This window comes from Cyprinodon tularosa, unplaced genomic scaffold, assembly GCF_016077235.1.
Source record: "Cyprinodon tularosa strain WSP-4 unplaced genomic scaffold, ASM1607723v1 ctg473, whole genome shotgun sequence".
Lineage (NCBI taxonomy): Eukaryota > Metazoa > Chordata > Actinopteri > Cyprinodontiformes > Cyprinodontidae > Cyprinodon > Cyprinodon tularosa.
Window position 1 is genome coordinate 390,113 of NW_024039200.1, and position 14,948 is coordinate 405,060.

At 37.9% G+C, this 14,948-nt stretch overlaps 3 protein-coding genes across 4 annotated transcripts in view; 2 read left to right on the plus strand and 1 right to left on the minus strand.

Annotated features, from left to right (window-relative positions):
• The window catches only part of cpamd8 (C3 and PZP like alpha-2-macroglobulin domain containing 8), a 57,572-nt gene extending 52,955 nt beyond the window's left edge, over positions 1-4,617 (plus strand). The window contains exons 42-44 of the mRNA XM_038301729.1: positions 125-196; positions 3,312-3,516; positions 3,620-4,617. Of these exons, the coding sequence (XP_038157657.1) occupies positions 125-196; positions 3,312-3,516; position 3,620 (278 nt within the window). The 3' untranslated portion in view covers positions 3,621-4,617. The remainder of the gene's footprint in view (positions 1-124; positions 197-3,311; positions 3,517-3,619) is intronic.
• Positions 4,618-7,448: 2,831 nt separating this feature from the next.
• On the plus strand, positions 7,449-11,096 carry odf3l2b (outer dense fiber of sperm tails 3-like 2b). 2 transcript variants are annotated; one of them, XM_038301727.1, is made up of 5 exons: positions 7,449-7,802; positions 7,892-7,982; positions 8,541-8,651; positions 9,460-9,573; positions 9,741-11,096. In XM_038301727.1, exons 2-5 carry the CDS (start codon positions 7,943-7,945, stop codon positions 10,226-10,228), a joined length of 753 nt encoding a protein of 250 aa, XP_038157655.1. In that variant the 5' UTR covers positions 7,449-7,802; positions 7,892-7,942; the 3' UTR covers positions 10,229-11,096. The 2 variants fall into 2 exon arrangements, with proteins under 2 accessions (XP_038157655.1, XP_038157654.1); XM_038301726.1 differs by having other exon boundaries at positions 7,450-7,802; positions 9,738-11,095.
• Positions 10,264-14,110, minus strand: cks2 (CDC28 protein kinase regulatory subunit 2). The gene is made up of 3 exons (XM_038301728.1): positions 13,919-14,110; positions 13,464-13,591; positions 10,264-10,723 (listed from the first exon to the last, which is right to left on the minus strand). Exons 1-3 carry the CDS (start codon positions 13,975-13,977, stop codon positions 10,680-10,682), a joined length of 231 nt encoding a protein of 76 aa, XP_038157656.1. The 5' UTR covers positions 13,978-14,110; the 3' UTR covers positions 10,264-10,679.
• Between the last annotated feature and the right edge of the window lie 838 nt (positions 14,111-14,948).

Consider the following 14,948-nt stretch of genomic DNA (forward strand, 5'->3'; position numbering starts at 1 on the left):
CAGTATGAAGTGATGCTCCTGGGCAGTAGATGAAGCTAGTGTTACACATTCATTCTTTATTTTGGGAAAAATCTATAAGTCACAATTTTGGTAATATAATCTCCATCCGTGTGTGTTTCTACAGATAAAACCATTGAAAAAAGTCAGCCAGAGGCAAGCCAGGAAATCGAACAACCTTCAGTGCCCATACATGCAGGTAACCACATCTACCACAGCTTTCCCATACAATTTATGCTCAGTTGTCACCTGTTTATACAAATGCATGTTCAAAACAATCAGCTGCTGTGTTTTCCAAACAGCGCCATTAGTCTCCTTTTGCAAAAATTATTTATCAGTCCCCACGTGTTATGTCACATAAATGTCCTTAACCTTTACAGCATATTTCTGGCATTTAACATGCAAAATCAGCTAGAAGGAAACACTTTTCCTGCTATGATGTGGAAGAAAAAATATGTTTTCATTTACAAATAAAAATCCAATCCAGTCTTTTAGACCAGGAGAATTAGTAAACAGTACATGTCCAACTGTTTCATAAATACTTCATCATGAAAACAAAGCAACATGAATGACTTTGTGTAGAGGTTTAAAGCAGAGCTAAGTTATTGTAAGCAAACAAAACAACACGTTGAATGAAATTGAACAAAATGTTGAATGAAAAATGAGAACTAAACAAGAGAAAAAAGAAAAGGGGTAAGGGAAGTAAGATTAACCTGGTGTGTGGCAGCACATTCACCTACCACCACATCATGTCTACAATCAGTGTGATGAATGGGAGGATAAGTTTCACGCAGCAGGCTTGCTTGCTGCTGTCAGGAGCGTAGCCTCTTCCTAAGAGGCTGCCAGGGGATTCCTGATGGGAAGTTTGGCTCTGTCCTAAGGTAGATATAACTGTGTTTCTGTATGCAATGCAAGCAGAAAAATACAAACTGTTCAAGTGTCATGTCCTAACCCTGTAATGTCATATCATTTTAGCATATAACATTAAAACCTGGCTGCTGTCTCTGAGTGGTATCCAGGTGTGTGCGTGTGCATGCATGTTTGATGTGGTGTGACCTGCTCTGACTTGCTTCCCAGCTTGTAACTCCCAGTAGCTGCTCCTCACAAAGCCGCTCCTCGTCAAAGGTCTCCCTTAGTACAAAAGCTAAATGCTTCACTTTCGACACAAGAATGCAATTCCTCACACTCACACAGATGTCTCTGCATGCAGGTGTACGCCTGTTTCTTGCAAGCAAAAGGAAATATGCACCAGATTAATTAATGTTCAATGTGTTTTATGTAGTTTTGAGCCATGCCAACACAAGCATTCAGCTACAGTAACAATGTAGGATTATTATTTAAAAAAACATTAAAATCCCTGGTACTGTAAAACACTCAAATACAGACAATGTTCCCTGCAGAGTGCATCAAGAATGTAAAAGGTAAAGATAAGTTCAGCCAAGGAAATGAGAGACACTAAAGGAAGCTGAAGCTCTGGAATTAGCTTCCGTGTGCAGACTTGTCTTATTAGTGAACCTGCTGCAGCGGTCGACACATAGATACAGACACAGGCTTGAAGACTTCATTTCAACTGCTCTAAGTCTATCATCAAACCAATTTTTTTTAGTACTAGTTCTAATGTTATTGTTCAGTTTGTTCCATTTATATTTATGAAAATATAATGCCTCTTTTCCAAAGGAAAAAAAAAAAATTTAAATTTGCAGTTATGGTCTGACTATGTAACATTTGAATGAAGGTTGCCCCCAACTGGCGAGTGTTGTGTACTCCAACTTATGAAGTTGTCACATGCAGGGTACAAAAAAATTTTTATTTTTTTAATTTCCATTCTTTTTTGCACAAACAGTAGTTTTAGCCTAGTCTTTGATTCAGTTTGGCTGCTACTCTAAACAATAGGAAATAAATAAATAAAAATATCCCTATACCAATCTCTGTATTTCCTGCAGATGGTGAGTCCCTCCTTGATTTTTTTTTTTTGATTTTTGATTTTTTTTTTAAAGAGGCATGAAGGTTGCTTTTTTCTGTCCTTCTAGGTCTTGACCTTACTGTTTTGTTGAAAAACATGACTCTCTGGCAGATTTGTCAGTAGGAGATGATCCATGCACTCACGTGACACTCTTTGACAACGTGAAGCCTTTTTTATTGAAAGTAAACCTCAGTACTTTTAGCAGTAGCTTACTGCACTGTTATACACTACAATGCTACGACATTGTCAATGTAACCATTGACAACATTAAAGGAGAATTCCGGTTTTTAACACTTTTAGCCCATTTTCTGTAGTGTCCAGGATGAAATCGAATGATCGACACCAAAATTTTGACAATTGGTCCTGTCTCTGCTTTTTGGCTCATGCAGAATCCCCCTCTGGCTGCTTCAGAATGGCTTCCATTGTGCATGTCCGATAATGTCCTTAAAACAACCTTAACCGTTCTTTTTTTAAAATATGCTACTCACCGGGTCGTCAGCGCTGTTCAATGACGTTCCAAAAAAAGTTTCGTAAAGAAAAAACGTTCCTGTAGTGTTTTATTTAGCATTTTGTAAATCCCATTGAGTTCTGTTGGAATAGTCAATATTCCCCTGCCACCGGAAATGGAAATGGGGCCTGTTTACACAGTTGTAGTCTTTTCGCAAGGCCCAAGTGTTTATGCTTCACTCTGTGTACTCCGACGTCGAGGTGCTAACGTCTCTGTTAAACACTTTAAAAAACTCTGAAAATGGAATACGAAAGGTGGATTCTTGAGGAGGACATATTGGACTTTGAGTTTGACGGTAGAGGATACCGTCGCCAACTAGTGGTCTGGAGTGTACTTCAGATTCGAACGGGAAGCGGAAGTTTATAAGCGGTTGTGATGTATCGGAAAAAATAGTTCTGGGATTTACAAAATGCTAAATAAAACAAGACAGGAACAGTTTTTCTTCACGAAACTTTTTTTGGAACGTCATTGAACAGCGCTGACGACCCGGTGAGTAGCATATTTTAAAAAAAGAACGTTTAAGGTTGTTTTAAGGACATTATCGGACATGCACAATGGAAGCCATTCTGAAGCAGCCAGGGGGGGATTCTGCATGAGCCAAAAAGCAGAGACAGGACCAATTGTCAAAATTTTGGTGTCGATCATTCGATTTCATCCTGGACACTACAGAAAATGGGCTAAAAGTGTTAAAAACCGGAATTCTCCTTTAAAATCCAATGATATGGCCGATATGTACAAAATAATAGTCAGGTAGTCCTAACAAAGGGGATATTACACCCACCATGCATTGAACTTTCACCAGCTTTCATTTGATTAAATAAGTCTTTCCCCCCTCCCCTCCAGGTGAAGAGGAACAGGGCTCCATGATGACAGAGGTGTCCTACTACTCCTATGAATATGACTCAGATTCTGGGGCTTTCCTTGCTGATGCAGAGGGAGGGGACCATTCCGACATACCTGAAGGTGGTGGTGTTGTGCAGCATAACGTGCCCCTACCAGCTAACAGCCAGCTGCCCACGGCTGACACAAAGAGCACCCCTGAGCGATGGTACGTGGGTTTGTAAATTTAAAATTGTAACAACGTGTAGTGTTTGGCCCTTCAGCGATTCTCTCAACACTAAAGTCTGTCCCTTCTTTCTTGTCGTCCACAGAAATGTAAAGTGAAACCATATGGCCACCCCAAAATTGTACCATATTTGTGAATATGCTTGTGAATGGAAAGAAAACAGAGAGTTTGCAGACTTGCTTCAACAAAAAATCGGTGCGGTTTGGAAACAACTTTTTTTAGTTGTTTGGTGAATTGAGTTGGAGTGGATGCTTTTATTGTGTATGTCTGTTTTTTGTGCGTGGTAGGAAGTGAAGGAGAAAGATTTTGAAGCTCAAATCCTCTAGTTCATTTGCTTCCTGTAGACTCATCAGTAGACACCATAGCATCTTAATCCAGTTTGCTGCTTTTATAATCACTAGAAAAAAAAACAGACAAGCAATTTTTTTTTATATTTGTAATTACACTCAATGTTAAGCAATATATTTTTATTATATTTTCTATCTGTGGTATTTATTTGTAGCTAGAAATATTTTTCTTTCTTTTTTTTTAAAGTCAAGGCCTGCCCACACAGACTACATTTTCCCCATTGTAGTTCTTGATGTGCTCATTCAAAGCACTTTTTGGCTTAAACACCAATAACTGAAAGGTCTACTTAAAACGACTGTGCTGGTTTGCTGCTGAAGAAAGACATGCTAATCGTATGCTTTACAGAAACATAAGCTGAAGTTCTTTTTCATCGTCAGACATTTTCTTCATTTTTTTTATTCACTGTACCACTTCAAAGAGATTGGAGGGTAATGAGCAGAGAGAGAAATGTAACAAAGGTCTTGTCAGAACCCGGTTGGCGGATATTTCTGAATTTTGCTGCGTTTGGACTCTGCATCTGTCTCTGAAACTACTCAACCATCATCTGCTCACCATTCACCTTACATACCAGCAAATTTGATTGTACAGTTTATAAGCTATTTTGTTTTTATGTTCACGCAAGTGATGTTTAGGAAATCCATTGATGTAAATGTGCCAGATTTGACCAAATGTAATCCTGATTTATATCAAACATTGTTTATAAAACAAATGAGAATAAAGTTTATACACAAACCAGTCTTTTGTCTTTAAATAAAATCAATTAGATGGTTACAAAATATTGGTAATTTGAACATTTCATCTTTAGGCCTTGCTAAGGAACATGTTAATGTTTGTCTTTGACCCTTTGGGAAAAATTGGAACTTTTCCATGTTTACTTTCAAATGCTACAAACAAGCATTCCAGCATTGTCCCAACACTTCTTATAAAGTGAATTTAAACTAAATGTTTTCTTAGCTTGTGTCTGGTTTTAAAAGAAAACCCAGGGTGGGGGTGGATCGGACGCTTAATATTTGTCACTTTATTGCTTCCAAAATGTTGTCTCTATGATTCTATCCGTGTTGCTTAAACAACAAATGTGGCAATAAAACAGACCCCTAGCATGATGCTACCACCACCATGCTTGGCATTAAGTACATGGTCCATTTTTTACTCTTTTTTTTTTTTTTTGTCTCTCTCTAGTTACTGACAACAATCACCTGTCTATTAAAGGGGTCATATAATGATTATATAGGGTATTTGGTGCTGGTCCTTAAGGTCTCTGAATAGGGTGTGTAATATTGGTTGGGCTGAAAATGCCATATTTGCTGTTCTATGCTCACTAATGCAAGTCTGGTTATAAGCCCCAGAATGAAACGACAGGTTTTCTTCCTATTATGGTATGCTCATGAATATTTAGATGAGCTGTGTGCTGATTGGTTGGTTTACAACGAGCGAAGCTGCTGAGCAAGACGCGTCATAGCAACAAGCACTCACTCACTGAAACATCAAATTGTTGATATGGTAGGGTGACCAGACGTCCTCGTTTTCCGGGACATATCCTACTTTTCATACCTAAAAAAACATCTGAGGGGAATTTCAAAATCGCCCCGAAAAAAAAAAAAAAAGTGTCCTCCTTTTCAGAAACCCAAATGCTTAGCGACAAAATAATACTCACAGCTTGCGGATGTGATTGCCTTACAGCCCCTCGTTTCAGTAAAAGAAGTTTAGCAAATCCTGCTTGGAACTGTCCAAAATTTTGTAAGCTGTGTTCGGTAAAAAGCTTAGATGCAGGGGTCTCAAATCTGTTCCAGAAATGGCCATGTGGCTGCAGGTTTTCTTTTCAACCAATTTCTTGGTTGAAAAAAAGACCTGCAGCCACACAGTGCTTTCTGGAGACAATTTGAGACCCTTGGCTAAGAGCAAATGAACAGCTGAGCATCAAACTTTGCAGGGATCTTCTAAAACACAAAAATAATCCATGCCTGTCGAATCTTCTGATCCTAGGGAAGACTGTGAAAATGTTCCCCTTTCTCCGTGCAGCCTGGAACACTGCATTTACGCCCGTGGTTCCTACTCATTTTCAACAGAGAAACTGCCTGCTTTGTATTTCTTGTAGAAGTAAACCCAACTGTAGGCTAAACAGCTAAACTGGTGTCTTACATCTAGCTCTATTCATGTTCTTGTGCCAGTGAACCAGTGGGCTGGTGTGTATGTCAATTTTGGGGCGTGAAAAAACTACAGGCCAGAACCAAATAAGGCAACATCCCCAAATTGAATTTGTCGGTTTTATGGTGGAAGTTTAGAATTGTGAGCATGAATTTGCAGAGAAAGAAGGTGTCGATGGGATTTGAACTTCTCTGTACGTCTATTTCACCCACTGAACAATCCTTTTTCATCTATAACAATGTAAACTCGGTTTTGCATTGTTTTACCTCTTTAAAGCTTTCTCCAGAGGGTAAGGGTCTATTAGGTTGTGCAAATTTCATTAAAATCTAAGCTGTTCATTTTACAGCACAGACATCTCTCCTGACCTGCTCCATCTCAGTCCAAATTATCGTCAAATTATCTTGCTTGTGGAGAGGGATACTGGTGTTATAGCATCTAGGATTGATTCTAGGTGATTACCAGGCTGTCTTCGAAAGTCCTAAGCAGTCTGACCATTTGTCAGATGTTTGAAACATGAACAACGAGCCCAAACACAACGCATTTTTAAAAATAGATAAAGGAGGCTAACGTTAAGCTGCATGAATATCCTTAATGCTGATAGCTTAATGGACCAATTTAGCTTCTGTTTTTTGCGTTTGTTTTTTTTCAGATTGCCATAAACTTATTTTTCTCAGGTTTCTCCTTTTTATGAATGGCCTTAGTCCTAATCACACATCAAATATAGGGAGGAGGGGCAAAAAATAGCTGCAGAAATGATTTATAATAGATTTTTAATTTTGCTAAATTACTGATAAGTAATCACAAAGTTGATTTTCATTCATCCCATTTGTAAATTTGTGTATTTAGAAAACAAGTTACATAAATGAATGTCATCTAAGACAATAATGAGCATATCTAAACTTTTGAGCGGAACTGTTTACCTCTAAATCTGGATGAACATCATATTTGGTTTGGTTTCCAAAGATGAGGTTTCCAAAGTAACAGGTGGGAGAGAGTTAAAGATTGTTAAAGTTTAATGTTTTGCCATTGCACTTGTCACTTCATGGTCCCTTCTGTTACCTTGACCTCCAGCAGACTGCTGATCAGTCCTCCGTCACTAGGATTAGAGACAAGGGCTAGCATGTAGCCGCTTCAAATAAGACAGTATAACCAATAGCTTAAGATGAACCTAGATGCTTCTGGTTCATCATGCAAGTGTGCATGTCTAATACACCAATATGCATATGTCTGATGTTGGATTAAGCAAACCATCTAATAAAAGCTAAAAGAAATGACTCCTACTGAGGCAAGCGGCCAACACTGCAGGGGGGCTGACTGCAACAAGCTACCCATTTCAGTCTCTGGGGAAACTGCATGCCTGGCTGAAGAGTGATGTTGCGTGTCCATTCTCCAATGAGCAGAAAGAGTGAAAGAAGGAAGGGACAGACGGGGATCTTGGTTTCATGCTTTGCAGGGGACATCTACCATTACATGAGAGTGAATCAGAGCGATGACATTGTTTCTAAGTAGCAGCTCACTGCTCCTATATATGACCACCCCTTTTTGAAGAGAGGCTATTCACCTGTCTGTGGGACAAAAGGGGAAACTGACAGCGGGATAAAACTTGAGTTAGTCCGGGGTGGTGTTGACATTTCAGGTCACAGGAAATTAGGGATTAATCCTGGATGGTCGCTAAAGGGCAATCCAACATGGTGGGATAGAAAAGGGAGAATGATGCAACTCTGACGCATATCCTGCTTTATCTTGGCTGACATGAGGATTTGAACTTCACTGAGGTGGTTTTCTTGCTTTTTAGTTGTTTCTTATTTATTTTACATATTTCCCAAATCCATATAGTTGACATGTCATGTAAATTTCTCTGTAGTGCTGATTACTGTTTGAAATCCTGAAATATTTCATCACAATCCCATGTCCAATGGAGAACAAACACCCAGCCATTGCAGGGAAAGAGAGAGGTGAGTGCACAACTGAAATAATATATTGCATTCTTGTTACTGATTAATATAGTGTTAATTGAGGTGTTGGGTATAAACATTAGCCGTTAATCTTGTAGCAACTTTTTTTTACTTGACTAAATGGATAAAGGAGAATATTAAAAGTCTGTCCACCGGCCAGGACTCGCTGTGTTCTGTGAAACCTGCTGCTCTAGAGCACACATAATGCTGAACACTTGGATGCTGATACCGGATCATTTCTATAGGTTGTTTACATGTTCATCTGTAGAACTGGCCTGGGAAACTTGATGGCTCAGTTTGATTTTAGGGGAATTGCTCGACAAGAATTGGCTCTGAGAGTCAATCATTAAATATGTTAAAGGTGAAAAGAAAAAAAAAGTTATAAATGTGCTTATCTCGTAAAGTGGTTGCTTCCACCCCGCCCCACATGTTGTGTAATAAGATACTGGTGGCAGTTTTTATTTATGTCTGTGTATTTTAATGTTTATACTGTGGATGCAGTACACAAAGACTATGTGAGGTCATGCATGAGCAAATTCTTATGTCACCTGTCTCCAGGACCAGGACCCGGGCGCTATAGACTCCCTCCCACCATTGGATTTATTGGGCATGACTTCACAAAACCAGCCTGTCCAGCCTACTCTTTCCATGGCAGGATTAATAATAGCAGTAAGTTACATCATGATAATGTATTTTTTACTTGGATGGGTAAACACAAAGAAGCAGATTGTAGTTTAAGATGAAGGAACATGATTCACAGCTTAGAAAACAGTTCATATAATAAAACATCTAAAGTCTGTATGCATTATTAGGAATCCTTTAAGTCTGGCGGTTCTGAATGAAATCCAGGGCAACCATTACAGTATCGTTATGTTACATGCAGGAGTGTACAAAACAATATCCCAGTGACTGATAATCTCACAGATCACATTAAAATCCATTATTCAAAGGAGTATACTACAACTGGATCTTGGTGAAAATCTAACAGAGGCAGGTTTTTGAAAGAAAGCCAAGATACAGGAACCATGTGGAAGGTGCTGTTATCAAACTAAATGTCAAAGTGTAACTTTTCTGCCTATTTGATAAAAAGGCCAAGTTTAACTGAAAACTAACATTGTATATGTAACACATGGTGGTGGCACCATCATGATGCAGAGCTATTTTATTTTCTTTTTACTGACACTCTCCATCCAATCTGAATGAGCTCGATCTTAAAAAAGTCATCCAAAAGGATTTTGGACATTTGATACTAATGATATATATATGATATATTATCTTTAAGTTGATCTGAAAAACATATTTAGATGATTCTAGTACCACCACGTTTTTAACAATAATTTCATCTTCCAAAGGGCATCCAGAATGGCAAATAGAATTTCATTGTGATGTGATGCTTAGTCTGTAACACTAGGGGGAGACAAAACTTGATAATTCTATAGCTCACCACATTAAACCAGCCTTAAATGTATTATTCCAGTGCTTTCTGTTGACTCCAGTCCTGGACCTCTATATAATGTCGATGCAAAAATGACCCGCTTTGGAAAGGATGGCACACCTGCATATTCAATGAGGACAAGAATAAAAGCACAAAGTAAGTTTTTGCTCCTTTTTTTATGCATACATCTACATTTTCAACATTATTTTTGTTTTTATTTAGACCTTTCTGGATTTAAAGTGTAATTGGTTTCCTCTGAACTGTATGAGCAACACCATTATTAATGTTTCTGTCCTCATATTTTAATCTGCTGTGATCAGTAGAAGAGTTATTCAGCACTCCTGGACCTGGTGCATACAGTCCTGAGAAAGCACCACCTTGCAACCTGCAGCGCAGACCTCCATGCTACACCATGGGCTCTCGCACCCGCTACCGCAGCGCAGACCCAGTCCCCGCTCCCAACAAGTACAGCCTGCCCCCACTCATCGGCTCTCATATCCCCAACAAGAGAGCCAGCGCAAGTTACACCATCCCAGGTGCTTTCAGCATCGGGGGACCGTCTGTTGATTTAGCAAAGACCCCTGGACCCTGCAGATACAACAGTACGGACCCAAGTGTTTATCTGCGTCGGCAGCCTGCGTTTTCCATGCTGGGGCGTCAAAACTTACCAAAAGACAAGAGCAAAAAACCTGGTCCAGGGGCTTATAATCCTGAGAACGTCACAGCTCACAAGACCAAAGCACCTGCATACTCAATGGGCGTCAGACACTCTGAATTCGTAACGCCATTAGTGGTTGCTTTTTCTGACTGACATTAAAATAGTCAAAGAAATTGCAAAACAGCAACTCTACATTACATTGAACTTTTTATTTTGTTCTTCACATAACAAGGTATTTGCTGGCAACATTTCAAACATATAATAGTAAATTCTTATGATGCAAACAAATGTTTAACAGGAAATCCCCTCAGTACATATACCAATTCCAAAGCCCAAGGGGGAAAAAATGTTTAAAGTGAAAAAATGACAAGTAAACATTCCCCTTCATAATATACCATATACAAGGTTCTATTCACAGTGAACAAAAGGTGCTTGCTTTTTATTACAAGCAATAGAAAAAAAAACAACAAAACGACAGGAAATTTTAAAGAAAAAAAGATTTTCCTCACAAAACACTATAACACATATAAAGATGTAAATGTAGAAGAGATGTCCAGCTGAATGCCAATAAAGATGAGCTACAAGGCGGGAGGACGGTTTCTGTTCATTCCTTAGGAAGAGGCCTTCTGAAAAGGAGTATGTGTGGTTCTGCAGAGCAAAGCAAGAGAAGATGGAAACATCAGCATCATTTGAAAGCAGAATACTTGCAGACTGTTCTGGTTTGTCTTTACAAAGCTAGACGTAAGGCTCATTGATACTCATAGGCAATGTTACAGAATATATTGATGTTTTCCTGTTTGTGTAAAAAAACGTTTCTGACAACAAAGGAAGGGATTTGTCCTGATGGCTAACCAGTACGCCACCCCCACACACACAGAAAATTTTTTCAACCAATGTTTGTATATATAAACTATAATTTCACCTTTGTTTGTGTTGGATTAATAAGCCTAATTGTCTAGAAAAAGGATCAAACATTTATTCTTATAAAGTTACAAAGAAAAAATGTCCATCTTCATGAGTCTTTTAAAAGTAAAAGAGGGCGATCTTTTATTTCCGGGTGGATCATCTAAACAAGTCTTCCTCCTATTTGTTAATCATTCTGGTGATACATTTACGTAAGGTTTTCCTACGTGCTCATTCCCGGTTAGCTATATTTTTTCTGCACATGCGCACTTTCATGCGTATATCTGTGGTGAACTACGCTTCCAGACAGTCATTGAAGCTCGCCTTTTTTACTGTGGTTCTTTGAAAATGGCCAAGGGTCGTAACAGAAAAAGTGCCTACGAAGTGTATGAGAAGAAAAGAAAGGCCTCAGAAGAGGCCTTACTACCCTACAGCAGCGTATAATAACAAAGATGGTGCAGGCACTGCATGGTGGAGGAGGAGTTACGTGACCAATGGGGAGAAAAAAGTAGTGATCATCTGTCCAAACTGTAAGGTTACAGAGTTCACTATAAAGTCCACTATATAGTCCCTATAAAAGGCATTCCCTCTCAGGAGCAGGTACAGGGTTGTGCAGGCGCATTTTTTTAAAGTGGAGAGGGTGGGTCTTTTAAGGTTTTCTTTAGGAAAAACATTTGGGTTTTTTTTTCACCTTCCTCACCAAGTTAGTAAAGTTGAAATGTCAAGAATAAAGACGTAATATAGTATTGAGAATAAAGTCAAACTTTCAATAAAACAAGTTTAAAAATTATTTCAAAATGGTGACATTTGCCCTACATTCTCCGAAATTGAGCTTTAAATTAACAGTTGGACTTTATTCTCGATACTATATTTTGACTTTATTCTCGACATTTCTACTAAGGGAATTAAAAAGGCCTGATAAAACTAAACCGAATTGTGGCTCTTAATTTTAAAGAAAAGGCCTGTGAATATTCCCCCCACCCTCCCAAAAAAGTACTGAGAAGAAATTAGGGATGCACTATTTTGGGATTTTGGCCGATATCCGATATGCCGATATTTTAAAACTCATGTAGCCGATAACCGATATCGATACAGATGTTAGGCTGGACAAAAATAAGTAGTCATTGAAAATAGCAGTTTTGTTATCCATTTCTGACACTTTGAAAAAGAATATACTGAAATATATTTTAATATGCTGATATCAAATTGATTTTTAAAAACGCGGTATCGATCTATTTTAATTTCAAAATCTTGTGAAATTTCATCGTTCTGTTACAAACTCTCGTGATATTTTGCAAATTCTTGTGAGATTTTGTTAGTAAAATAGATCGATACCACGTCAATATATCAACATATAAAAATATGGCAAAATTTCGTGAATTTTAGGGGGATTTCGTAGCATAACGATGACATATAGCAATATTTCATTAGTAAAAGAGATTGATATGGTGTTTTTAAATGGCAATATATCAGCATATGAAGATATTGTGATATTTTAATGTATCAATATTTTTTCCCTCGTCTTTAGAAGTTTTAAAGTCTGTAAAAAAGAAGTTTTTGAGGAAGAAGAAGAAATAGTATTTTTTTTTTTTTAGACTTTAGAAACTCAGAAGCTGATTAAATATCGGTGGGGTGGCCGATGTCCGATATTCAGTTTTAAGGCCGATACCGATAGGGGGCCGATTATATCGTGCATCCCTGTAATAGTAAAAATTACAGAACAGTCTAATGGTACTATGTAACATCATTTCCCCCTCATAGTTTGGAAGAGTCCGACATACGCAGTCCAGTATGAAGTTTTGGATTTGGAACGACTACAGAAGATAACTTCCAGAAATATAGGGTGAAAAAAAAGCCTATAGCAGAATGCTACTGCAAGATCTTAGCTAGAATGTGTGGGTTTAGGACATAATTTGGTTTTAATAGCCAATATATAAATATTATATCTCCACAGCTAGATCAAGCATAGCTTTATACTGAAAAGTATAAGGAATGCGAGCAGAGATGCACAAGTCAATCTGGCTAACGCTAGTTTTTGGGCTTCTTTGAAATACTGGGACAGATATTGGAATGGCTCAGGTTTCCTTAAATAGGTTTAGATTAATTAGCTTAGTTTTATAAGTTTGATAGGAACATTTGAAAGAGAGATATTTGGTACATGAACCAAGATAAACTATTAGCTTATGTAAGCTTACCTAAAAGGGATTAATTGGTCAAAAAAAACAAAAAAAAACACATGTTGTTGAATTCAGTGTCACATTTAGATTTTACTAAAAGTCTCATAACAAAAAACCCATGCTTCCTTTGAGATCCAGAGATACATGTAAGAAATTACATTTTTTGTTTTCTTTTAATGGAAGATTGCATTAATATAAAAATGAAATTCAATGCCAGTAACCTTGCATTATGAGGCTCTATTCCTGCAGCACGTCCTTGTGAGCTTTGAGGTAGATTTAACACATTTCAGAAAACAAACAGTCCTGACCTGGTTTGTGGATCATGTAGTGGATCCAGCCAACACTCTGCTGCACCCCCAGTCCCCTCCACTCCTCTTCTTTCATCAGATGGGAGGAAGGCACCAGTTTAGAGAGCTGCTTCGGGAGCACAACGTGCCTGTGGGGGTAATCAAAAACATATTTCATTAACATGCCACTTCCAAAGCCAAACATTTTCAGGTTATTACACTTAAGGTTTAAAAAATATATAGATATACATGATTTGAGGTTTGCCATGTGATGTTTTGATACATCTAAAGGAAAACGTTGATCAATATATAAACAAACGTAATTTAAACATGAGTGCTCTAAAATGTTGCTTTCAATTTTTAATTACTATTTTAATTCATATGCGAGCCAAACAGCGAGAAAACGCAAAAATGGTGACCTAATTTTGACGTTGAATAGCTTGCTTATAAAGCAACACAGGACACTGTGTGAGTACCTGTACTCGAACTCGTCGTCGTTGTACTTGTCAGAATAGAAAATCTGTTTCTTCGACATGTTTTTCAGCTTGATATAATCCTTTTTTCGGGGTAACACAAATTAGCTTGCGATATATACGAGCGTAGCTAGGTCTGCTGTCATCTGCCGCTGTTTTCCAACTACAATTCAAACACTGACCGTTACCCGCTTCTTCCTGATTGGCCAAACGGCAGCACGCGGACGCAGCGAGCTCGTCTAGACATGACAGGAGGAAGCACTCTAACATTTAAAAACAAAACCGGAAGGAAGGACAGGTTGCAAACAGCAGTTTTTCTCGAACGATATATTCATAGGTATGGTATTTGAGCGTTTTTATATCTCGTATTATTAATAATCAGCATAGATTTTCCAAATACCTATCTTTAATTTAAAAAAAAGAGAAAAAAAGGAATTCATAAGTGTGTTCGCGTAAAAGTTGACGCAGTGACAGCTCTTTCGTTTTTATCAATCTCTGTTTGACAAAAGTTGGGGGGAAACAACCTTACGCTAGTAAACAAGAATGATAAAAATGCTGTACGTCTACATTTCGCACTGATGTACGAAACCAAAGTAAAATTGCTGACTGATCTTTTAAAGCGCACTGGACACAAAATCCTTAAGTAAAAATAGGCAAAATATTATGTGTTATTTAAGTGCAAACATTATAAAAAGAGGTAAATAAGATTTATCAAATATATTCATCTTAACTCATATTACTCATACTCTATAAATATTTTGGGTATAAAAATAAAAAGGTGAATGTTGCATTCCGACGACTGAACTAAATAGCACTCTATGTCGGGTCCTGCTGAATTTAGTTGAAATAAAATATACTGGTCTACTTTCTGTTTTTGTAGTGATATTTCTTTTTTTCTTGGAAGAGTGGGACAAAACATACGGGGAATTGTTTGCTTTTCCACATCTGTCAACATATATCGATTAAATCTGGTTTATCAGTAACTTTTTGCCTAAGAAGTAAACAAAAAAGAAGTGACTGGCCCTTAAGTGAA

Excerpts from the sequence above, each read along its gene's own strand:
- cks2 (XM_038301728.1), bottom strand. The coding sequence starts at position 13,977 with ATGTCGAAGAAACAGATTTTCTATTCTGACAAGTACAACGACGACGAG. Across the intron at positions 13,592-13,918 it reads GACGACGAGTTCGAGTACAG|GCACGTTGTGCTCCCGAAGC; the intron begins GTACTCACACAG and ends TTACCCCCACAG. Across the intron at positions 10,724-13,463 it reads CTACATGATCCACAAACCAG|AACCACACATACTCCTTTTC; the intron begins GTCAGGACTGTT and ends TTTGCTCTGCAG.
- odf3l2b (XM_038301726.1), top strand. The coding sequence starts at position 7,943 with ATGGAGAACAAACACCCAGCCATTGCAGGGAAAGAGAGAG. Across the intron at positions 8,652-9,459 it reads TGGCAGGATTAATAATAGCA|TGCTTTCTGTTGACTCCAGT; the intron begins GTAAGTTACATC and ends GTATTATTCCAG. Across the intron at positions 9,574-9,737 it reads GACAAGAATAAAAGCACAAA|TAGAAGAGTTATTCAGCACT; the intron begins GTAAGTTTTTGC and ends TGCTGTGATCAG.